At 40.9% G+C, this 26,338-nt stretch overlaps 1 protein-coding gene across 1 annotated transcript in view; it reads right to left on the reverse strand.

The window, feature by feature from the left end:
- Positions 1-26,338, reverse strand: part of STIM2 (stromal interaction molecule 2) — a 1,889,444-nt gene that overhangs the window by 109,199 nt on the left and 1,753,907 nt on the right. The window contains exon 9 of the mRNA XM_044062150.1: positions 16,075-16,175. Coding sequence (XP_043918085.1) covers positions 16,075-16,175 — 101 coding nt within the window. The remainder of the gene's footprint in view (positions 1-16,074; positions 16,176-26,338) is intronic.

Consider the following 26,338-nt stretch of genomic DNA (forward strand, 5'->3'; position numbering starts at 1 on the left):
TGTCAATTGTTTCATTTCTGAAGAAGTCTGGGTGGCACTCGGACGAAAACGCTCTGTATAATTTCAGCGTTAAGGATTTTCTACTAATAAACTGTACTTGGCTGGTGATTACTTGAAATTCTTCAAGGCTTTTTATTTGTTCATTATTGATTTTGGCTCACTTTTTTCTTGGTTATTGGACTTATGGAGCCGCTTGAAGAACTTAATTCACCCTTACAGAGCCCAAGCGATGTCAGGGGCCGTGAGATGGGTGAATTACGTAATATTTCCAGCCAGCTATCTCAGCTGATGGACCTCTTAACCCTGATTGGTCGTGGGGTTGCAACTTTACTATCTAACATCAGCTTGCCTGGAAATCAGGAAGTTTTACTACGGCGAGAACATCAAGTGAACTCTGTGGCGGCTGTTAATGGTAACGGTCAGAATGAACAAACTTTGGACAATACTCCTTCTGTTTTGTGACCAGAAGAAAAGGTTAATTTGACTCAACAGAGCAATATAGTGACTGGAGAAGCCGTTGGTTCTACACAACAGGATTTTAACGAATGGTTGCAGCAGAAGCCAATATTTCTTAACCGTAGACCTCAATCAGTACATGCTGAAAATACGGACACTTTCAGAGTAAGCCTTGATAAATTGCATTTGGCTTTGACTAAATTTAAAGTATTAAATATTGAAAATACTTATTTGGGAGAATGTGTTAGACAGGGGATAGTGCCCAATGGTCTTAGAGTTCATAAATACCCCAATAATGTTACAGTGGGCATTGATTTTTATAAAGAATTGATAACTATTTTTGATAGATGTGGAAATGAAATTCTCAAAGCTATGATTCGTAATAATGAACGAGAAATTAATGTTTTAAGAGAACATACAGATGCATTGAATACTGTTATTAGGAATGACCTATTGTTCAGTGCACAAGCAGAACGTGAGAAATATTTTAGTATTAGAATTGCTATAGACAGAAAATGTGAGGACATACTGAACAGAAAATGTAAGAAATTAGATAGAGATTTAAGGAAATACAGTGAGGGTAAACAATACCCACTATCTAGGTTTCAATACAATGTGGTACCTGCTAGTAGAACATATGCACAGGCCCTACAAGATTTTGAACCATTGGAATCTAATGGGGCCAATACGTCTACAACCGAGGGGCATGAAGTACATTATGATAATGTGGGATATGTTTCCCCTCGTAGATCGGAAAGACTCAGACAAAAAAATAATTATAATACACATTTTCATCAAGCCCCCCCAACAGAGGGGAGGGGGCATCAGGCAAACTTACAGGTAGATGTTTCTACTGCTAGTTCATCTAGTATACATAATGATAATGACATTGTAAGCCTGCGAGATTTTCATCATTTTAATTATAGTTCTTTGGAAGTTACCCAAGAATTTTTTAGTCTTTTTACTAAAGGGTTTAAATATATACCCTGAAAAAAATGGTTATTTCTCACAAGTTATTTTAGACATTAAATTGTTTATCAGGAAATTAAATTTAGAACATTTTTTCAAGGAAATGGTTAAACTTTTAATGTAGATGTACCCCGAAAGAGTAGTACCTTTAATCCACAGTGACATCCTCAGTTAAAGAATGTGGAAAGTGTATTAGAAGGAGAAATAAGAAAGTTATACAAGAACCCATCTAATATGTGTATTAATTATAATTTGACTAAAGAGGAGAATGCTTTGTTGAAACAGTTATGTTGCAATCATGAGGTTCATACAATGGAACCTGTCAAAGGTGGCGGAATAGTTCTCACAGATAAAAATATTTATAAAGAAAAAATGTTTTCTTTGTTGAATAATGAATGTAGATACAGTTCAGTATCCATTAATGAGATCAATGTAGCTTATAAAAAAATTGATTTGGCCCTAAAGGATCTTTTTGACCAAGGGGTCATTAATTCACAAGTACATTCTTATTTAACAAATAATTGTCCTAGGGTACCAACTATATTTGGCATACCCAAGATCCACAAGAATGTTGACAACCCTCCATTTAGACCCATAGTGGCTTCTGAAGGTTCCAAGGTGGCTCCTATTGCCAAGTTTTTGGACTGGAAACTAAAGACTCTGGGGGGGGGGGGGTGTTCACACATTCTTAAGGACTCTTGGCATTTTTAGCCAAAATCAAACCTGAATATTGTGTTGATGGACTTATTTTTCTCTGCATAGATATAGTGGACTTGTTTTCAGTTATTCCACATGATACAGGGTTATCATGGTTAGAAGAAGCATTCAGAATGCGTCCTAACATTTCTGAAAATGATGTCTTTCTGTGTTTAGAACTAGCTGATTTGGTACTTAGAAATAATTTTCTGTTTTTTGAAGGACAGTTTTTTCGGCAAGAACAAGGTGTTGCTATGGCAGCTAGTTGCTCCCCTACTTACGCAGATATTATTCTATCTGTTTGGGAGAAAAAGTTTATACATGATTGTATATATGCACAATATTGGAATTTATATGTCCACTACCTGGACGATATTTGTATTTTTTGGACATCTGATATGTCTCAACTGGAACAATTTATGTTATATTTGAAACAAACTACTAATTTCCTACAGTTTACTTAACATATTTCAACATTTTCATTCAACTATTTAGATGTAACTGTATCTTGTATTGATAATGGATTTAAATCTGTGGTTTATCAAAAACCTACATTTTCTAATACTTATATTAGTTACGGTAGTGATCATCTCATGTCTCAGAAAAAGAGTATAATTAAAGGACAATACGTCCGTGTCAGTCGTATGACATCACAAGATCAAGATTTTATTAAGGAATGTTAGACTTTGTAGGAAATGTTTAAGGAAAGAGGATACCCTTTAGATCTTATTCTTGATATACAACAGCAAGTTATTTTAGGGAGAAATGACAGATTCTCACCAGTACTTGGTAAAAGTTTGTTTCCCCTATTCAGTAGGTCCTACACAAAATAACAGTCAGGTTGATTTTAGTAGAGCTTTTGTTACCAATTTTAGTAATAATGCACATCAAATCAGGACTATTTTGGATAGGGAATGGAAGAGATTTTCAGAATTTAGACGTGTTTAAATATAAACCCCTCCAAGTTGTATACAAGAAGGGACAGAATATTAAAAATGTATTAGAACAAGCTGCTAATTTGAATACTTTCTCATTTAGAAGGCAAGGGACCTTTAAATGTGGTGTCTGTAATCAATGTAAATATATTTCACAAGGTGAAGAATTATTTTTACAGGCTAGAGGTATAACAATTAGTACTACTAATTATTGTAATTGTAATCCACAAGGGCTGGTCTACATTGTTAGATGTAGAAGTTGTGATGCATTTTATGTGGGTAAAACCGAGCGACATTTAAAATGCAAAATTTACGAACATATTAATGATGTTAGTAAGAAAAACAAAACTAATGCACTTTATAGGCATACATTAGTATGTAGTAATGCTCAGTTTCATTTTTTTGTAATTGAAATGGCTTCTAAAGACATCGGGGGGGGGCCCTGGGAAATTAAATTAGAACACAGAGAGACTCTTTGGCAAATTAAAATGGAAGCCAATAGAATCCCAGGATTAAATTATTCCATTTCCATTTTACCACTACTCAAATTAAAATCAACTAAATTATAAATTATTGTATTGCATATATTTTTTATGTTTTTAAATTATATTTATTATATTATACCAGATATCTGTACTATTTTATGTTCACAACAATTTCATTCATACATCTATCAAATGTTTATTGTTTTTAAATGTTTGTATACATATACAGTTTTACAATGTAATGAAATACACATTTTTTTATTCATATATTTAATTCCCCCATTTTTATGGAATCAACAGTTAATTGTTGAATGATTTTAAAAGTTAATTGTCTTAATGGTTAATTAAGTTTAGAGTATAAATGTGTTACAATCATGGTGTCAATTGTTTTATTTCTGAAGACGTCTGGGTGGCACTCAGACGAAAACGCTCTGTATAATTTCAGCGTTAAGGATTTTCTGCAAATAAAGTGTTCTTGGCTGGTGATTACTTGAAATTCTTCAAGACTTTTTATTTGTTCATATTTTTCCTTTTTCTTGCAGTCAGAACTCAGGATGTCTGCCAGGACATCTTTTTTGGTGAAAGCCTGCCAGGTATTTGAATAATTCTGAGTCCCAGAATTTGTTGAGATTTTCTCATCTTATACACAATTTCACCCAGACTTCTAACTTTCATATGGGTTCTGCTGACGGACTATTGTTTTGTTGTTTACAAACAAGCTGTAGCCATCCTCACTGTTGTCAATCATCATCTCCAACATAATACATAACACTGTGGACATGAATCACACTGAGGAAAGTACAGTTTTGTACCTACCATAAATGTAGATGTTCGAGTGCTAATACAGCTGCAGTCATAACAGATGGGTTATCCTGCCGTCAGGCGGGTCCTCGGTCGGCCGAATTCCAAAGTCTAGGTCCGGCGTCGGATGTCGTCGCTTCTTCCCTAACGTCAGTGCGGCAGGGGTATAAAAGAACCAGCTGACGCCATTTTCTTCAGTTTTTCTTGCCCCAGATGTCAGGTGCCCCCAGAAGGAAGGCAAAACATAAATTTATGTAATAATGCAATGCAATATAATCAAAAAACAGTAGTTGCAAGCAAATACACCATAAAAGAATACCCCAATCAGGTTGTATGAGGAGGGGTTTGTCATTAGGCCTGTCCCAAGAGGGGAAAGGAGGGAGGGAAACCTGGTCTGCAGCTGTATTAGCACTCGAACATCTACATTTATGGTAGGTACAAAACTGTACTATGTTCATCGTGCATACAGCTGCAGTCATAACAGATGGGTAGAATCCCAAAGCTAAAAAGGGGTGGTAGGCACTAAGTGGAACTAGGAGGAGCAAGGATGCCCTGCAAGACTGCAGTGGCAAAGCCCGCTCTAGATTTAGAGTAAAGTGGAAGGTGATAGTGCTTGTAGAAAGTGTGCACAGAACTCCAAGTGGCTGCTTCCAAAATATCCTTGGTAGGAACCCCCCTGAGAAAAGCTGCAGAGGTAGCTGTGGCCCTTGTGGAGTGAGATCTGATGCTTGTAGGTACAGTTTTACCATGAAAAGAATAACAAAAGCGTATGCAGTGGGCTATCCATTTTGAGATTGTCTGTTTGGAAATAGCCTTTCCTTGAGCACCTGTAGCATAGGACACAAAGCGTTGCTCTGATTTTCTGAATGGCTTTGTCCTGTCCAAATAATAACGAAGCTGTCTGTGAATGTCCAAGGAATGTAGTAGTCTCTCCCCTTTGTTTTGTGGATTAGGATAAAAAGTAGGTAAGTGGATAGCCTGATTCAAGGCTACACTGGATACTATCTTTGGCATAAAGGAAGGGTTGGTTCGTAAGGAAACTCTGTCCTGATGGAAAATGATGAAAGGTTGCACAGCCATGAGGGCTTGTAGTTCCGAAACCCTGCATGCAGAGGTGATAGCCAGAAGGAAGGAAGGCTGTTTTCCATGACAAATATTGCAGTTCTGTTGAAGCAGCTGGCTCAAACGGAGGCAGGGTCAGTTTTTCTAAAATGAAATTGAGGTCCCAAGCAGGTACTAGTTGCTTCCTTGGGGGTTTTATATTCTTAGCCCCTCTGAGGAACTGTCTTAAGAGAGGATGAGAGAATAAAGGAGGATCAGTGTTGTATTGAGCAGAAATGGCTGAGGCATGGATTTTGATGGATGAGAATGAAAGTCCACTGTTTAGCATCTCAGCTAGGTACTGTAATATTTGAGGTAAATTCAGTATTCCAGGAATTTGTCCCTTTTTCTGATTCCAGGCACAAAACCGTTTCCATTTGGCGGAGTAGGCTTTTCTAGTAGAAGGCCTTCTGGCCTCCAAAATGACATCCTGCACCTCCTTGGAGAGGAGGGTCTGTTGGGAAATTAAGGAATCCTCCATGCGGCTAGATTGAGTGTTTTCAGCTGACTGTGAAGAGTTTTGAAGTTGTGCTGGGTCAACAGAAAAGGCATTAGAGGCAGGATCCATGGTGGGGAATGCATCAGGCTCCTCAGGAGTGGGTACCAGTGTTGTCTTGGCCAGTCTGGAGCAATGAGAATCATCTTTGGTCTGTCTGCTCTGGCTTTTAATAGAACTTTGGGCAGCAGAGGAAGAGGTGGAAAGGCATAAACTGTCAATGTTGTCCAACTGAAAGAAAGTGCATCCACTTTCCAGGCCTGTGGATGATAGGTCCTTGAGCAGAATTTTTTCAATTGGTAATTTCTGTGGGTAGCAAAGAGATCTATATCTGGCCTTCCCCATGCTTGAATTATCTTTGCAAAAACTTGAGGATGCAACTTCCATTCGTGTGGATCTGTCATATTTCTGCTTAGGTTGTCTGCCAGCGTGTTTTCCTTGCCTGGCAGGAATTGTGCTTGAAGTTGGATTTGTAATTCCAGAGCCGTGTTCCAAAGAGACATGGCTAGCCTGCACAGGGGATATGAATGGTTTCCTCCCTGTTTGTTTATGTACCACATCACTGTGGTATTGTCTGTCCTTATCAATAGCTGGCCTGGATGCAGTAGGTCTTTGAAAGCCATAATAGCATTTTTTACTGCTAGCATTTCCTTTTGATTGATGTGTAGGTGCTTTTCTTTTTGGGACCATTTGCACTGAATGCACTGATCTGTCATGTGTGCCCCCCCAGGCGTAGTCCAAGGCGTCTGTTGTGATGATTTGATTTGCTTGAGGCAAGCAGAATGGGAGACCTATGTTTCTTTGGCATGCTTGAGCCCATCACAGAAATTCCTTTTGGAGACATGGAATCAGTGGTATAATTGTTTCCAAACTGTGGCTGTGTTGAGACCATAAGTTTTTTAGGTACCATTGAAGTTTCCTCACATGCAGCTTTGCACATGGGATTAGCAGCATGCAAGATGCCATGAATCCCAGAGCCTGCAGGATTTTCCTTGCAGTCAGCCTGGTGAAGGTTGCCATTTTTCTGAAGTATTGAGATAGTTGCCCTTGTTTCTCTGGCGTGAGGTAGGCCATCTGGGTGTTTGTATTCAAGCTGGCACCCAGGAAAATTATTGCTTGAGAGGGTATTAGTTTTGATTTCTTTTTGTTGACTGTGTATCCCACAGAGTTCAACAACTTTATTACAAACGCCAGGTGTTTCAGAAGTATGTGCTTGCTGTCCTCTTGGATCAGGCAGTCGTCCAAATATGGGTTTATTTGTATCCCTTGAAGTCTGCAGAAGGCAATTACTGATGCCAGGCATTTCGTGAACACTCTGGGCACAGTAGATAAGCCAAAGGGCAATGCAGAGAATTAATAATGGGTTGAACCTGCAAGAAATCTGAGGTATCTTCTGCAATCTTGTCTGATAGGGACATGCAGGTATGCCTCCTTGAGGTCCAATGTTACCAGCCAAGACTCCTTGCCCAGCATGGGAAGAAGCTGCTGTAATGTCAGCATCTTGAATTTTGGTACGAGTAAATATGTGTTTAGGATGGATAGGTCCAAAATAGGTCTCCAATCTTTGTCCTTCCTTGGTACCAGGAATAGTCTGGAATAAAACCCTTGACCCTGTTCTTGTGCAGGTACCTCTTGAATAGCTTTCATGTCCATGAGAGCTGAAATTTGTTTTTGTGCCTCTGCCCTTTGGTTTTGTGGCAGGTTTGGCATGCCTCTCATTTTTGGAAGGGTGTGAAAGTGGAATCTGTAGCCTCTGTCTATAATGTCCAGGATCCATTTGTCTTTTGTGACAATATGCCAATTTTTCGAAAATAATGCCAGTTTTCCGCCTAAAGGTGCTGCCATTAGAGCTTTGCTTGGCATGCAAAGGGGAAAGTCATTGTGTCTGCTTTCTGAATGGCTGTGATCTATCCTCTCCACCTCTTGGTGTAGGTGCTTGCCATTGTCTGGCTCTAAATGATCCTTGAGATTGCCCTCTACCCCTCGGGCACCTGTATCTACCTCTTTGAGGTCTGTCCGTGGCTGGAAAGGACCAATTTTTTGAAGGCCAGTTTCTACTGAAACATGGAGGTTGTACCTGTAGGAAATCTTTCACTGTTTGCATTGATCTTGCCTTTTCCTCCATTTTCTTTAATACATCCTCAGCTTTAACACCAAATAATACATCTTTTTGAAGAGGTGCATCTAGTAATTTAGCTTTGACATGATCTGGTAAGGTTTGCTCTTTGAGCCAAGCATGTCTACGTATGACAGACCCTGTAACAGCAGCTCTACATGAGGCCTCTAAAGCATCAAAACCACATTGCAAGGTATGTTTACCCACTTGTTCTGCACTATGCAACAAATCCTGCAACTCCTTCAAGTCTGGTTGTTCAGGTTGTGCCATTTTGCTTTTCAACTGAGATAACAAAAACTGTTGATACTTTAACATATGGAACTGACAGTTTAATGCCCTCATGGTTAAAGTGGCCGAGGTGTATACCTTTTTCCCCCACCTTGCTAAAGCTCTGGAATCTCTCTCTGAAGGTAATGGATATTTGGCAGTAGAGGCCTTAATTCCCTTGGGACCCTGTGAAATAGTTTCTGGGTCAGCAGCATGGCTTTTGTATAGGAACTGGTGTGAATCAGGAACCCGGTAATAACTGTCAGGCTTAACTGGAGCTGGTGGTAAAGAATCTGGGTTAAGGCTGGCCTCTGAATACACATCATCTAGTATGTCTAAGACAGGAGGGATAGCCAGAGGCCTGTGCTGAGGGAGCAAGAGGAAATCCCCAAGCCTTTTCTTGGAATCTGAGTAATCTTGGCCTTCCCAGTGGAAGTGTTCCCTCAAGGTATGCAAGGTTTCCACAAAAGAATAGTCCTCAGGGGGGAGACAGAGGGAATGGACTACTCCGCATCAGAATCTTCAAAAGGGTAGTATGAATGTTCCTGGTCTTCAGAATGTTCTGAAGTAATGGAGGCCTGGTCCGAGGAAGGGTATTCTTCCTCCACTCTGGGCCTTTTGTCCGAGGGGGGGGTTGAGAACCCCTGATAAGAGTAATCAAATCCTCAGCCATTTTGAGCATCTGTTTTTTAGGCATGGGGCCTTGAGAGGGGCTCTGTGGAGCTTGTCTTTTAGTTTGCATGGCTGCTTTAGATTTTGTGAAAGCCTTAATGGAAAAAGAAGAAGAGGGCCTGAAGACACCTTGAGAGGTGGCAGGCCTGTCTAAACTGTGAGTTTCCCCACCAAGAGTGGCGTCGGTATCTGTAATTGGGGTGGGGGCCGAGGAGCCTGCAACCTCGGGCACAGAAGACACCGCTAAGGAAGTGTCATCGGTACTCAGGGGCTGCATAGGCGCCTCGCTGAGAACCAGAGCACCTGTAGCCGGCTTTAGCGTGGTGTCGGTAGAAGTTGCGGACCTTGTATGTCGGTCCTTATCTTTGCGTCTTTTACTCAAAACTGGAATCGGAGTATCCGACGACATAATGTAATTAAATTTTTTGCCAAAATAGTGTTGGGCGAACTCCGCCCGATGCTTAATAGTGCGTTTGTTGAATCTAGCACAAAAACGACAGGCCGAGACGTCGTGGTCTGGGCCTAAGCAAGGAATGCAGAAGGAATGGAAATCCTTATGCGGTATTTGCTTCCCACATGAAATGCAATTATTAACTTTGTCTGACATCGGTCTGAGGCAAGAAAAGTTTCCCCAACGGGGTACTTAACTTTCAAGAAGACTTTGGTTGAAAAATATTCGTAACCTTAGGAGCTGGCCGACCGGCACTCGCGAACTGCTTCTGCTTCGGGCACCGCGCGGCAAGAAAGACTGGGGAAAATGGCGTTGGCTGGTTCTTTTATACCCCTGCCGCACTGACGTCAGGGAAGAAGTGACGACATCCGACGCCAGACCTAGACTTTGGAATTCGGCCGACCGAGGACCCGCCTGATGGCAGGATAACCCATCTGTTATGACTGCAGCTGTATGCACGATGAACATCATAAAAGTTACATATTATAAGAAATGGTACACATATGTTTATGCTTTTTCCTGTCCAAATCATGTCAGTATGACTGTTTGTCTTAACTGTTTATCTGGTCTAATAGTTTCAGCAAATATATAGATCATTTAAAGCAGTATGCTTATATTTGCTTACTTGTTACTTTAAACTATTGTGTACAGCCACTCTGAAGTTGTACCTAGCACAACAGGCAACTGTAAAAGAAAAATATCGAAATGTATTTGTTAACCTGAATATGGCAAGGAGTGCAGTAACGGTTCTGTATATTTGTCCAATTTTGTCTTTTACAAAGGTAGTGACCCTAATTAGTACCATGCACTTTAAGAATGTCCTTATAGGTACATAGGTTTATACTAGGCTAATGATCACCAGGGTCTTTATAAGCCTAGCCATGCATCCCAACCACGTTTTGTCTCCAAGTACCTTTGGTGCCTACATGGTAGAACTATGTTGGTAAGGAGGTAGCTTAAGGGTTACGTGGGGAGGTATGTTGAGGATTAATTTGCTTACTGTTGACATGTGTCCATCAGAGACATGGAAGCCAGATTAGAGTGAATTTGCGATTTCCCATCCAGTGATCAAGGTTTTGTTTGAATAGGGTCAGGGATGAGCTCTGCTTCTTGTTAATGAGGAGCTTATTCCATAGTGCAGGGATCCTTTAAGATACATATCAGTCTCTCCAGCATGTTCTACTTACGTCACAGGCAAAGTTCAGGTCCTTGCATATGGTGCTTTGTTTTGCAGATGTGCACGAGATCCATCACAGCTGGACGCCTTAAATGCCAGCATAGATCACCTGTTAGTAACTTGTAGGAGACTGAGTACAGAGATAGGGCCTTAAGGTGATCTTGTGCAGGACAGGGTATTCATACCTTGAATTCTACTGGTGAGGAACCTTTGAGGGCATTCCAACTATTGCAAGTGCTTAGTTAGGTACATGGCAGAAGGGGCACTGTACTTAATGACAGGTCTGTAAAGGGTTGAGTGGAGTGGTACTATAACTTCCTTGGACCTGGATGCCATATGTCTTATCATGGTGGTCAGAGAAGAAGCTAATGGGATTATTCATAACCTTAGACAATGTTTGAATTGATGCAGGTCTGCTTTGCTTTTTGGCAAAAAGACAAAAAGTTGACCAGTCTGCACAAATTCCATTGTTATTTCAGGTTGATGTCCTTATCACCTGAGCACATCCATCAAAGCAATAAATACCCCTTCCCTTTTGTTTTACAGTCTATAATAGAAGAAAGGCAGTCAAATGGTTTTGATATAATCCAACTTTGTAACTACCTTTGTCAATAAAAATGGTTTAGTTCTAAAGACTTGTGAAAAAACGTGTATGCCTCTTTGAAAATCATAGCAAATAGTTCAGAGACTCTCCTAAAGAAGGTAATGACCTCCAAGAATGGAGTCTTCAAAGACATAAATTTTAAAGCTGTGGGATTAGCTGGCTTAAAAAGCAGCAAGAAGAGTTCCTTTTCCACCAATAAGAAGTCACAAGGAGAAGGGATGGGCCTTCCAGGTGGCCTTAGGTAAAGGGACTTCCTTTCTCATACTGCCTAACAGTGGAGTGGATAAGGAATGGAGGATTCATAAGAAGGAGCATTTCACTGGCTGACAAGTGCATATTAACTGATGCATAATATAAGCCATTCTAAAAAAGCTCAGCAAGATATTTCACAGCAACAGGGTTAAGAGAAATAGTGGGTTATATCTGATTATTTACATGCCAAACAAACAACCATTTCCATTCAATGAATTAAAACTTACTAAGGTTGTGCTTCCTGCCAAATGCATACCACTTTAGTGGGGAAGTGATGGCTGAATATGAATAGGCACAGTGATTATTCTTGCAGACAATTTGAGGTTTTTCAGACATGGCTACACCAAGTATTTCACTTGCTGTGTTAGAACTACATAGAAGTTTGGAAGATGTAATGGCCCATCTATGCACATATGGACAAGTTGAGAGAACAAAGGCCATCTTAGCCATTACACTACATCTTGCCTTTTCCCCTTCTTGCCTTTAGAAATACTGTCAGGAGCACAGGAAAGGGTGACAATGTATACTGAAGGTTCCTGTCCCATGGTATAGAGAAGACATTCACTGTCCAGGTTCCCTTGCATGCATAATTTGTACAAAATTTCTTTAGTTGATAACTGTCATGGGAAGCAAACATGTTCACCTCTAGAATTCCCCATTTTTGCACCAACATTAAAAAGACCCATTTGTTCAGTTTCCACTCATGTATGCAGGAGAAGGACCAGCTCTGCTGAACTCCCAGTGAGTTCTTGTCTTGAAGAGGCATATTTAGGGGCCTTGCCCTTAGGTCAGTACCTGTACTATTTATGACCAAGCTGAAAAGTGGATAAGAGTGGAACTTTCTTTGTTGTTTGATGTAACACATCACAGTGGCATTGTCTGTCACTTCCTGTAGCAGCCATAACTGCCCCACCAACTTGAACATTTGCAGTGCTGTTTCCTACAAGTTTTCTAAAGATTAGAGAATACCTCCATAGAGGAATCCATTGTAGCACCATGCCACAACACTACCTGAATCAGAGTTGACAACCTGCTGCTCCTTCCCTCTCTTTGCAACTTCAACCAGACTTTTGTGCGAGTCTTCTACAGAGGCACCAGAATCATCCCGTGGCACATCCTCTTCAGATGCATCTCACTCCACCCATTACTCCACTGTCTGACAACCTACTTGTCCATCATGTTGTGACACTGTCTGTGTTGGAGTTTCCACAATAAAACGTTACAATTACCCTTTGTGACCTTATTCTCTGTATTGTGAAATTTGCTATATTCTGGTGTCTTTGCCTGTATTTCTCTTTAGCTATCTTTGGAGATCTTTATTGCACTAATTATTATTTACTTTTACTTCTGTTTGCTGGTCTACTTAAAGGGCCTCAATATCCACCTTTGAGGAAAAGACTGATGGAGAAAGAGGTAGTCCCCTAATCCTTATCTCCAGCAAGGGGTACCCTGCCTCAAATAATGTGAGACATGATGAGCAAATGGCAGATGGTAATGTTTGACGGAGCCTCCGTGTCACAACAGAGGCAGCAACAGGTCATAAGAGGCTACTGTAGCCTGTACAGGCTTCAAAATATGTTTTCTAAGGCAGCACTCCTACATCCACAATGACAATTCTCACCACACATCAAATGGCAGGTACAAATGACTAATGTGTAAGCACAATCTCCTCCACTCTATCCACTGAAAATCCTTATCTCAAGCTGAACATTAAAGAAGCAGGTTCCCTGCATCCAGTTTAGACCACTCACTCAGATGGGATGTCAAGGGCTTCCTATGGGCATTCTATTGTAGGGGAGGTTGATGCTGAGACAAGGGGTTACAGCACCCAAGGTGCACATCTCTTGCCCTTCTAGACATCAGCTGACAATAGACTGCAATTTAATTCCTCATTTATTGAGGGACAATGGATGGTACAAGAATAGCTGGAGGCCTTCTTGGATATGGATGTTTTGAGGCCAATCTTTGGTAATGCCTGGTTCCCTGATCAATTACATATTCTCATCTAACCAAACCTTGCCCAGGATCATGACAGAGACATTCATTAATATCTGTATTCTGGCCACATCACAAGGCTGCTGTCTTCCTTGTGGTTTGGTAGGCCTTATCTTCTCACACCTTCTTGTGCAGATGGCCAGGTTGGAGTGCTAGTTCTTCATGCTGTGTGCCTCCCTAAAGCAGTACAAAAAGTGTTGTTATACATACCTGTTTCTGATCTGAAGGTCACACGGAAACTTAAAGGACTGGAACATTTTAGGCACTGAATGCAGGGCCTTTCAAATGATGTACATTAGATCTGAAATATGAAGTGTCCAACTGGCAGAAAAGAGCTGGGGAGTACAAGGATTGGGTGTGCCCTCTTACCTTGGCACTTGAGTTCATTAAGTATACCAACAAGAAGCTGGTCAACCCTGAGGGTGGAGCTACAGAAAATTCTAAATTTTCTCTGAACAGAAAATCTTAACATTTACCCAAAGCAGAAGTTTTTGAAAGTAACAAAATTTCAGTAGTACAGAATACATTTCAATGGAGATCACTGTTACAGATTCTGCATGAATGAATTGACTCAAGATCCAAGTATTTCTATGGTCTTGTCAACAGTTCTCAAATTCATGAAGAAGCAGAAGACCGTAAAACCTAAAACTTGCAAAAAAAAATAAATGGTCCAGGCAACAGAAAATGGCTGAGTAAAATAATTTAATATAAAAAGGTTAACATACAAGCGCTTTCACCCTGACACAGTGCAGGGCTTTTTCAAGTGAAACAAACAAACACCATAAACCTCAATTTAAATACCCTAATTAATAAAAAAGGTGTCAAAGGGTCTTAAAGAAGTACGTGCCCCCCCACATTTAAAACACTTTTTACACGGCAACATTACCCACAATTTGTAAAATTTCCACTTTAAATGTATCTAGTATAGTAAGTATTAGCATTCTCCAAAAATGTTCAAATATGGAAGCAATAAATCAATAAACAATTTTTAACATTTTTCAAGCAGTAAGGGCTACAAAATATGTATATTAAAGGGTGCTTAAAAAAACAAACAAAACATTTGATTATAACTTCTCAGCCTTCTTAATCAAATAAGGCTTAATGGAGATGTGATCATTTAAACCTGGGGGGTGGGTTGCATTCAATTTTAGTTGCCAGTAGGTTTCCTTACAGCATAACCAATTTTCCCAATCACCCCCCTAGGGTCAGGGTGGACTTGTTCAAGAATTCTGAAAAGGAATCCCGAATGGTTTGGTTCTGCATGTAGGTGCCTGTACAGTGCATTATTCAAACTTTTCTTCCTAATATTATAAGTATGCTCATATACACGTTTGTTTAATACCCTTTCAGATTTCCCTACATAAAAACTAGGGCAGTCTTTACATACAGCCAAGTACATTATACCCCTACTCATGCAGTTACCCTTCCTAAAGTGTATAACACTTCTTATGTAATTGACCAATATTATAAATTCTTTATCTATAATATAATTACAATAGCCATATCCCCTGCATTTTCTTGTTCCAAAACCTCCCTGTGGCCTAACCCCTTCCTTGTTTCGCTCAAAAAACTTTTTCAAGTTGGTCCCTGTTTTAAAAACAAAGTTAGGGCTCTCACCTATCCTGTGTACAATTTCCTGGTTAAATTTTAACATTTTCCAATGTTTTTTCAATCAGTCCTTTAATTTCCTTTGAGACATTGCTGTACTGTATAACTAATGCCCTTTTGAAGTTCTGTTTACCAGTGATCATACATTCAGGGGCATTCTGCAAAGTTCTAACAAAGGGACATACTTCACACCCCATCCCTCTATAACTTCAACAGCCACCTCCTCAATCAAACTGTTAGGGTAGCCCCTCGCCATAAATAACCCAGAGATAAAATTAATTTCAGAGAGTAAATCATTCCTCTCTTTCTTTTGAGAGAAACAAGGAATGGGTTAGGCCACAGGGAGGTTTTGGAACAAGAAAATGCAGGAGGTATGGTTATTGTAAATATATTATAGATAAAGAATTTATAATATTGGACAATTACATAAGAAGTGTTATATGTTTTATGAAGGGTAACTGCATGTCTAGGGGTATAGTGTACTTGGCTTTATGTAAAGACTGCCCTAGTTTTTTATGTAGGGAAATCTGAAAGGGTATTAAACAAACATGTATATGAGCATACTTATAATATTAGGAAGAACATTTTGAATAATGCACTGTACAGGCACCTACATGCAGAACCAAACCACTCGGGATTCCTTTTCGGAATTCTTGAACAAGTCAACACTGACCCTGGGGGGGGTGACTGGGAAAATTGGTTATGCTGTAGGCAAACTTACTGGCAACTAAAATTGAATGCAGCCCACCCCGAAGTTTAAATGACCACATCTCCATTAAGCCTTATTTGATTAAGAAGGCTGAGAAGTTATAATCAAATATTTGTTTTTTAAGCACCCTTTAATATACACATTTTGTAGCCCTTACTGCTTGAAAATTATTGCTTTATTAGCCTTTCACTTATAGCACTGTGAACATTTAATGCATTACACGCAGTCCAAAAACAGGCAACACCATCTACATTATTTAACATTACAAAAAAAATTGTTCTTACTTTGCTTCCAGAATTTTATGGTCAACTTCATCCAAGGAGGAGCTGTGGGCAACATGCAATGTTCCAAACACAGTATTTCGTTTCTTCTTTATCTTCTCTGCCTGGAAAGCAGGAAATAATGGAAAGTTAACAGCAAAAAAAAAAAAAAAAGACCTGGTCCAGAAAAAACATGCTGCTCTTATCTGTGTCACACACTGAACAATACAGTTTTATACTGCAATGTAAAACCACATCTGTATGCGATATAAGGCAATAAAAACATGGTTTTACACGTGTAATAAAATAAACAAAACAAGACTGGGATAGACAGACAAAAACAACTAAGGCTTTTTTTAAAGGATATCCATTTTGGACATGAATGAAAGCTGTTCATACAGGGTCATGCAAACAATTGTGTCAGACTACAAACAAGGAACTTGAATTTTAACTCTTTTCAGCTGTTTAACAGTTCAGCCACTGACTTAACTGTATTTGGCACTTAAAAAGGGTATGTAATGATGTTATGTCTTTCGTCTTTTCCCGGTTAGGGGTCGCCACAGTGGAACTCCGGTCCGCTAATGATTGGCAGTAGATTTTTACGTGACGAGTTGCCAGCTCTGACGCACAACCTTCAATGAAGGTATGCCCATTCACGCATGTCTCCACACAGAAGACGCTCTAGCTGAGAATCAAACAGGACAACGTCTTACTGTGAGGCGACAACGCTACCGCAGCACCACCACCGCAGTAAAAAAGGGTATGTAATGATACAAAGTAAAAATGCCACTGACACTGAAGAATCTGTCTGTCCACTGCAGCAGGAGCAAGGTCCATTTTTGTTTACACATTAAACTGCTAGTTTTGGTTTAACGGGTGAGTGAAGTAGGCATTAACATCATTGTAGCACATGAAGTGGCATGATTATGTTCTGATACGAGAAAAAATATAAGCTTGTTAAGTGTTTCCCTACTGTTAGACCTAATCATAACAGTGCTCGGGGGTGCTTGACAAAAGTCTGCTACAGAAGCCTAAGTACTGTTATGATCAGGTCTCACTCAATGGACAGTGCTGGCCAGCAAACAACTGTGGCATGTCACTCTGTCACACTTATAAACAATAAGTGTGACAGAACAAAATATCTAACAGCTTTTAAAAGCTGTTTTTATTCCTGCCAGAGGGGCACAAAGTTGTTTTACTCCTGCCAGAGGGGCACTTTGTTTCTGGTTACTGTAAGACCTAATTGTCTCTGATTTTGCCTCATAATTTTACCCTGTCCCTGATAAAATATTTGATTTTCTATTAAGTCATTGAGAAGAAATACAGTCAGTATTGCCACTCATAAGTCTTGTACTTCTTGTTCTTCAGAAAATGCATGTTGATGCAAAACCTGTTGCTCCACTAACTTTATAAATGAGTTAGACAATATTTAAAAACTACATCTAATTTTGATCATTTGTCCTCCCATTATTTTTGTATTTGTCCAGACAGAATTCTTAAGCAAAGTAGCTGGCAGGTATGCTGCTGTCTGACAGTGTTAACTGCTTTAATGGCATTCAAAGACAGTGAAACACTATGCTTCTACAACTTCTCTTTTTTTGTAATTGGTAATACATGGAGCAAACGAAGCTCCATGCACTACAAAGAATTATGAGCGGGTCTTTAATCATAACCCTTATTATGTATTCTTGACATGGATGTCAAGTTTCATCTCTCGAGCTTCTCTCTCAAGGTGAATTTCCTGGCACCCTTATTGAACGCATAATAAGTGGGCTACAAGCAGAGACCTGATAATAATCCTCTATATTTTCAGGTTCTGCATGAATTTGTTGCAAATATTAACATACGGTTGCTTATATGTCTAACAACTATGCCAGTGTACTCTACTATGTTTACTTAAAAAGTCTTTTATTTTTTCCTTACAAGCACTGGCTGAATAAATCATTCAGGGTATAACTACCTTAATGTTTTATCATACCATTCAGCAATCTTACCTGGAAACGAAATAAGATACCGCTCCCCTGACATATCTCAAATTAAACATTTCTAGAAACAAGGTACAACAAATATCAAAAGCTCAAGCTTAAAATCTTCATTCCAGGTAGATAGTCAAATGTTGTCCCTCAATTCAATAATTCAAAAATCACCAGCAAATCAAAGCTACAAGGGAAAATAAATGTCAGCAGCACAATTCACTGGAAGCTCACTTCACTGAAAACTCATTTGACTCAAACTCATTTCGTCTAAACAGGTATATGCCCTGTTCCATTGTAGTGTGATCCTGGAGTTAGTATACATAGTAAGGGAGGCACAGCCCCCCACATCGGTGGTGTGAGGGTGTAGCCCCCCCACCTGTTTTAAATGTTGTAAACCACAGACATGGAGTCTTACAAATCAAATGAATAACTCTTTCCAGAAAATAATATGTACCCAAACTATGTGGGTGGCTGTGCCCGCCACACCCCCCCCAACTATATATGCTAACTCCAGGAGTGCACTACAGTGGGGAACAGGGCATATACCTGTTTAGATTAAATGAGTTTCAGTCAAATGTGTTTTCAATGAAGTGAGCTTTCAGTGAATTGTGCTCAGGGAATTAATTTTCAGTGAAATGAGGCTTCGACGAAATGAGTTTCAGTGAAATGTGTTTTCTATCAAACAAAGTAGACATAGTAGATACACACACACACACACACACATCCATCTGTGTTTTTTTCAGACATATTTCTTAAATCATCACAAGTTAAGCTATAATAGTCAACTGGCTCACAGACAGGACCCTAAAAGTTAGAATTGGTGAGTCCACCTCTACAAAGAAGCCAGTTACAAGTGGAGTCCTTCAGAGATCAGTCCTTGGACCAGTCCTTTTTGGCATTTACTTCTCAGAAGTCAAGGCCAATGTCAGTGGTCTCTGGCTGACTAAATTTGCAGATGATTGCAAATTAGGAGCTGTCACTGAATCTCATTCAGACACAAATGATCTCTACGAGGGGCTGACACAGACAAACAACTGGTATCAGACAAATGGACTAAAACTAAATGCCAAAAAATGCATAATAGTATCCTTTGGGAAGTTATCCATCCCTGGTAACTATCATATTGACAATAAACCCCTTAGAGTTGACCCAGTAGTCAGGGACTTAGGTACACATACAGATAGTAATCTAGCCTTTGATCATTGTGTGTCTACAGTGATGAGGAAATCATTCTATGTTGTGCAACTTATAAACAAAGGTATGGCAACTAAATCCATGGAAGTCACTGCTCCACTGTATTCAGCATTCATCAGACCTATCATTAAGTACAATGCCCCCTTTGGTAACCAGGCATATCCAACAACTGGAACGTCCACAGAGGTTGCTCACTAAAAGAATACAGGGCATATGTAATATGTCCTATGCAGACAGCCTCAAGGCCCTATCCCTGTATTCTGTCTCCTACAGGCTTTTGAGGGGAGATATATGGTTGGCATACAGGGCATTGTCTGACCCCACTCTGATGGACCTCCTGCATATCCATAAAACAAACAGTACCAGAATTACCCATTCTAAAGGCTTAAACCTTACCTGTGATATAAATAGAACCTGCTGAAGAGATAGGTATGTATCACAGAGACTACCCCATCTATGGAACCGGTTCCCCATCAATGTAAAGCAGAGTTCCTCCCTAATCCAATGCAAGTGCAACTTGGACAACTGGATGGGAAACTGGAAATTCATCCCTGGTTTGGCACCTATGTCTCTGACGCAAGCAGGTAACCTGTAAATGGTTCATCTCCCAGGCCCATGCTTACACTTATCAAGGGTATCAGAAAGTACAGTTGTGTACACTTACCATAAATGTAGATGTTCGAGTGTATTCACTGTTGCAGTCCTAACATATGGGTTATCCGGCTCCCGGTAGCCCTCAGTTGGCCCGAATACCAGAGTCCTCGGTATATGACATTGGCTGCCGTAGGCTGTAAAACTGATGTCAGAACGTCAGGTATCAAGGGAGGCAGCAGACGTCATTTCCTCAGTTTTTCTTGCCTTAACTGCCAGGAGCCCCCAAAATAAGGCTAACCCAGGAAGGAAACACCCTGGAAACATGCCATCCAAAAAATAAAATATCTAGTCTGTGCCTTAGGGAAAAAAAAGGGGGGGATGGAGGGTGGGAAACCAGGACTGCAACAGTGAATACACTCGAACATCTACATTTATGGTAAGTGTACACAACTGTACCATGTTCTTCGTGTTTCACTGTTGCAGTCCTAACATATGGGGTGATTCCCAAAGCCCAGGAAAAAACAAAGGGGGAAGGAAGAATCACAGATTAGGGGTTGGTAAGGAGGCCTTGCAAAACTGCAGAGGCAAAACCAGCCCTGGATTTAGAAAACAAAGGTAGACTGTAATGCTTTGTGAAAGTATGGACAGAAGACCAAGTAGCTGCTTCTATAATGTCCTTAGTAGGCACACACCTCAAAAAAGCTGCAGAGGTAGAGGCTGCTCTATTAGAATGGGCCCTAATACCCTGAGGGGGAACCTTCCCATGCTGCACCTAACAAAAGTGAATACACTGAGCAATCCATTTGGAGATGGTTTGTTTCAAAATAGCTTTACCCTGAGCCCCAGGAGCAAAACTAACCAACAACTGCTCAGATTTCCAAAAGAGTTTAGTCCTTTTAAGTAAAATCTCAGCTGTCTATGCACATCAAGAGAGTGCAGAATCCTTTCCTTTACTCTGGGGATTATTGAAAAAGGTAGTCAGGTGAATAGACTGGTTAAGGGTCAGACTGGAAACCACTGTAGGCATAAAGGAGGGATTATTTCCCAGAGAAACCCGATCTGTATGAAAAATAATGAAAGGTTCTACTGCTATTAAGGCTTGCAGCTCCAAAACCCTTCTGGCAGAAGAAATAGCCAAAAGAAAAGCAGTCTTCCAGGAGAGAATCTTTAAATCTGCAGAGGCAGCTGGTTCAAAGGGAGGTAGAGTAAGCTTCTCCAGGACAAAATTAAGATCTCAAGCAGGAGCAGGAGCTCTTCTGGGAGGTCTAAGATTGCTAGCTCCCCTCAGGAACTGCTTCATCAAGGGGTGAGAAAAAATGGGTTGCTCAAAAGAACAATGAGCAGAAACTGCTGAAGCATGAACCTTGTTTGAAGAAAAGGAAAGTCCACCATTAAGCAATCCTGCTAGATAATCAAGAATGAGGGAAAGAGAAGGATGAGAAGAGTCTTCTCCTTTCGCCTGCATCCAACAGCAAAATCTCTTCCATTTATCTGCATAGGATTTCCTGGTGCTAGGTCTCCTGGCCTCATGAAGAACTTCAACCACCTGCTGGGAAAGATTTAAAGTATTAACCAGGCAGTTAAATGCAGAGTTTGAAGATAAGGATGAAGAAACTTTCCCTCTTCCTGAACCAACAGATATGGTACCAGGGGAAGATGCCAAGGCTGAGCTTGGGAAAGGCTGTGAAGAAGAGGATACCAATGCTGCCTGGGCCAGTCTGGTGCTATAAGAATAGCCTTTGGTTTTTCGTCCCTTATCTTTAGCAGCACTCTGGGAAGAAGAGGCAGAGGAGGGAAGACATAAATTGAGAGTTGTGTCCATGGGAAGGACAAAGCGTCCACTCTCCAAGCTTTGTTGTGAAACTCCCTGGTGCAGAACGTTGGAAGGAGATGACTGGTGTGAGAGGAGAAGGGATCCACTTGTGGAGTGCCCCAATGCTGAATGATGCGATGGAAAATGATCTTGTTCAGTTGCTACTCGTGAGGATCCAGAACATGTCTGCTCAATTGATCTGCAAGGAGTTTAGCCTCCCTGGAAGACACTGGACTATTAGATGTATGCCCATGGAAGCTGCTAAGGACCATAGTCTCATGCTGTGTCACAAGGGGCAAGAGTGAGTCCCCCCTGCTTGTTGCTGTACCACATGACTGTGGTATTGTCTGTCCTGCTCAGAAGACTTCCAGGGTAGAGTAGGTCCTTGAAAGCCAGCAAGGTCTGCTGCACTGCCATAAATTCTTTTAAGTTTATGTGCAGATGAATCTGCTGAGTGCTCCAAGTTCCCTGTATGCCCCAGCCTTCCAGATGTGCTCCCCATGCATAATCTGAGACGAATGTGGTGAAAATCTGGCTGGCGGGTGGTGGGCAGAAAGGCAGACCCTTGTTCTGAGAACAGGCTGTCACCCACCAGAGAAACTCCATTTGTAGACACGGAATAAGAGGAAGAATCAAGTCTAAGCCCTGTGTGTGTTGACACCAAAGGTTACTGAGGTACCGTTAGAGTTTTCTCATATGCAGCCTTGCATATGGGATCATCAGAATACATGAAGCCATGAACCCCAGTGCTTGCAGGAATTGCCTTGCAGAGAGCTGGGTCATGCTTGCCAAGTTCTTGAAGTAAGCCAAAAGATCTTCTTGTTTCTCTTGAAGGAGAAATACCATCTTGGTGGCGGTATTCAGACTCGCTCCCAGGAAAACAATCTCCCTTGTAGGAGTCAACTTTGACTTCTTTTCGTTGAGAGTGTAACCCAAAGAGGTGAGAATGTTCTTCACGAAGTCCAAATCCTTTTTCAGTTGTTCTGGGGAGTTTGCTTGAATGAGACAGTCGTCCAGGTAAGGATAAATTTGAATGTTTCTCTGCCTGCAAAAAGCAATGACTGGCGCCAGGCACTTCGTGAAAACTCTGGGAGCAGTAGATAAGCCCAAGGGCAGTGCAGAGAATTGTAAGTGTTGCTCCCCAGCCCTGAAACGAAGGAACTGCCTGCAACTTTCCCTTATTGAGATGTGCAGATAAGCCTCCTTGAGATCCAAAGTTACCAGCCATGAATCCTTGTCCAGCATTGGCAGTAACTATTGAAGAGTGAGCATCCTGAATTTGGGAATCACCAGAAAAGTGTTTAGAATAGACAGATCCAGAATAGGGCACATGGTGCCCCCTTTCTTGGGTACCAGAAAAAGTCTTGAATAAAAACCTAGGCCTGCCTGATTTGCAGGAACTGACTCTATAGCACCCATAGTCAGAACAGAAGAAATTTGATTTTCTACCTCTGCCCTGAGAGTTCTGGGTATGTCTGGGTACCCTTGTAGAACAGGGAAGGTGTGAAAATAAAACTTGTAACCTTGGGTTTACTATACTGAGCACCCATTTGTTGTCTGTGATGGTAGACCATACCTCTGTGAACCTGGCTAACCTTCCCCCCAAAGGAAACCCTAGGCCCGCAGAGATAGGCACAAGAAGGCCGGAGTCATTGAGAATGCTTGCTTTGGGAAGCTGGCTTAGAATTTCCTGATTTAGAAGAAGAAGAATGCCATTGTTTAGCCTTTTGAGGGGCAGAAGCCTGCCCTCTGGAAGATCTGAAACCCCTAGGCCTTGAGCGACCCTGCTTGCCAGGATCAGGGAAAGACCAATTCTTGGAAGGACAATGCCTACTAAACCGAGGAGGCTGAACCTGAAGGAAATCTTTAACAGCTTGCATAGAATTCGCCTTATCCTCCAACTTCTTCAGTACCTCTTCAGCCTTGTTACCAAAAAGGTTGTCTTTGTGCAAAGGAACATCCAGCAATTTAGATTTAACAGGTTCAGAAAGAGGCTGCTCCCTAAGCCAAGCATGCCTTCTAATAACGGAACCAGTGACTGCTGCTCTGAAAAACCACAATGTAGTGAATGCTTATTAACTAGAGTGGCAGAATTTAGTAAATCTTGTAAGTCTTTGTTCTCCGACATCGAAGGAACATCCCCAAGTTTAGCTTTAATAGCTTCCAAAGTATGTTGCTGATACTTAAGCATGTGAAAAAGACAATTCACAGATCTAATGGCAAGAGTTGCGGAGGTATAGACTTTTTTACCCCACCTGTCCAAGGCCCTAGACTCCTTATTAGAAGGTACAGGGTTTTTAGCAATAGTAGCCTTAACACCCTTGGGGCCTTGAGAAATAATCTCAGGATCAGCAGTAGGATTTCTGAAAAAAAATTGATGAGAATCAGGAACCCTATAATACCTATCAGGTTTTCTGGGGGCAGGAGGAACAGAATTAGGAGTTAAAGAATTTTCCATGAAAACATCATCCACAACTTCCAAAACTGGAGGTATAGCCAGAGGCTTATGCTGTGGCAAATCCAAAAATTCCCTGATTCTTAAGGAAAATCCTGACTTTCCCATTTAAAGTGCTCCTTAAAAGTATTCAAAGTATCCCCAAAGGAAAAATCTTCTGGAGGGGAGGCAGAAGGGATAGAGTCTTCATCATCAGAATCCTCAAAGCCAGAAAAAAGTTTGAGAACTTCCTTCTTCACCAGCAGAAATACTGGAAACCTCAGAATCAGAGACATCAGGAGACAATTCCTTAGCCCTCTTGGAAGGGGGGGGGTTGAGAGCTCCTAATAAGGGAAAGGAGATTACTAGCCATCTTTACCAACTGGGGCTGAGGCAAAGGAGGGGAGGCCGATGCCTGCTTGTGAGTAGATTTCTGGCTGGAAAGTTTGCTAGTAATCCGGAGAGACTCAGGAGGCCTAGCAACTGCAGAAGTCTGAATTAAGGTAGCAGTCTGGCTCTGGTCTCATGTCGAAGAGAAGAGGCATCAGAAGCCGGTGCCTGCATAGCGGCTCCGGACCCATCTGAGGCGGCGAAAGGTGGAGGGTCGGAAAATGAAATAGCAGCCGGCAGCATGGATGACTCTGTAAAGGTCTCGGCAGAGGCCTGCGGCTGAAAATCTGCAGACTGCAGGGGCTGTGAAAGCGCCTCACTGACTACCACTGGGCTGACGACCAATTTCACCGGTGCGTCGTCAGCAGATTTAACCCTAGGCTTGTCGCGGTCCTTGTCCTTGCGTTTCCTAGGTACATCTGAAGTCGGGGGACCAGAAGACGCCATACCAACGAATTTAGGCCAGACTCCGAAATGCTTATACAAAATCTTAGCTCTAAGGCGTATGGTACGCGGGTTGAAGGAAGCACAGAAATCACAATTAGGGACGTCATGCTCAAGGCCCAAACAAGTTATACAGTAGGAATGAAAATCACGGTGTGAAATCTGTTTTCCACAGGCAAGACAGTTATTAACTTTATCTGACATTCGTTAAAGCAAGAAAAGAGGGTTCCCAACAGGGTTCTTATCTGAGGGTGTCTTCAACTTGGTAATCGGAATGCAAAAAGAAGGTAAACGGCCGACCGGCACTAGTGTGAATTGCATCTGCTTCGAGCTCCGCGGCAAGAAAGACTAAGGAAATGGCATCTGCTGTCTCCCTTTATACCTGACGTTCTGACATCAGTTTTACAGCCTACAGCAACAGACGTCATATACCGAGGACTCTGGTAGTCGGGCCGACCGAGGACTACCCGGAGCTGGATAACCCATATGTTAGGACTACAACAGTGAAACACGAAGAACATCTTGTCTGAGATTTGGGATGCATGGCTAGGCTTAAAAAGGCCCTTGTGGTCGTTAGCCTAGTAAACACCTATGAACCTATAATACAGGTATACATAGAGCAATAAAAAAGAAAAAAAAAACATAACAGTTTCCATTGTTTCTGTCAAGCAGTAAACATGTTTTCTTTTTTTAAGAATTTTCATTCACTTCAATATTACATAAGTTGCTCAATTCCTGTCTTCCCTTAAATCACAATCCTCTGGAACGTTACTTTGCATTTATTGTTCTTACAAATGCCATACATTTGTATAAAATGTTCTCCTTCCCTTTTCTAAAGATCTCATATCTCCAGTAATTTTATCTCCTTTAAAATATCCAGAATACTATTTACGATGAGAATAGATTCTGATATCCTTTTTCTAGTAACTGCTTTTTGGGCAGTCAATAACATTAAGCATTAGTTAGGTGTTATGATGTGTGGGCAATTTAAATCCTATATCCAAGCTTAAAGAATCCTTTCCTTACTTACAACCATTGTTCCCCAACATGGGAATTTTAAAAACCTGCCAACTTGCTAATTTCCTAAAAAAAATGTTCCCAGTTACCTCTCTCTTAGCCATCAGAGCTCTTAGTTTTGTTATCTATCAGCAGAAAAATCCAGTGAAGTACTTCAGAGCTATAGAAATACATATGCAATCACTTCCATGCCATAATCCTAAACCTTCAGAACGTTCTTGCATATTTGGGAACCTTACAAATTTATTACCATTGTTCCTTTATAAATTACCTTTCTATTCTTTTCCACAACATATTCTCACCTCCTCTGGTTCATTATTATAGTTATCATGCAATGTTTTTTACACCCAACTTCAACTCATTCAAGCCTATAACACACCTTTTTTGTATAATTCCACACCCGTACTTGCCTTATGGCGTCCAGAC

Source organism: Protopterus annectens, chromosome 2.part1, assembly GCF_019279795.1.
Source record: "Protopterus annectens isolate FY-2018-M chromosome 2.part1, PAN1.0, whole genome shotgun sequence".
In the NCBI taxonomy this organism is placed as follows: Eukaryota; Metazoa; Chordata; order Ceratodontiformes; family Protopteridae; genus Protopterus; species Protopterus annectens.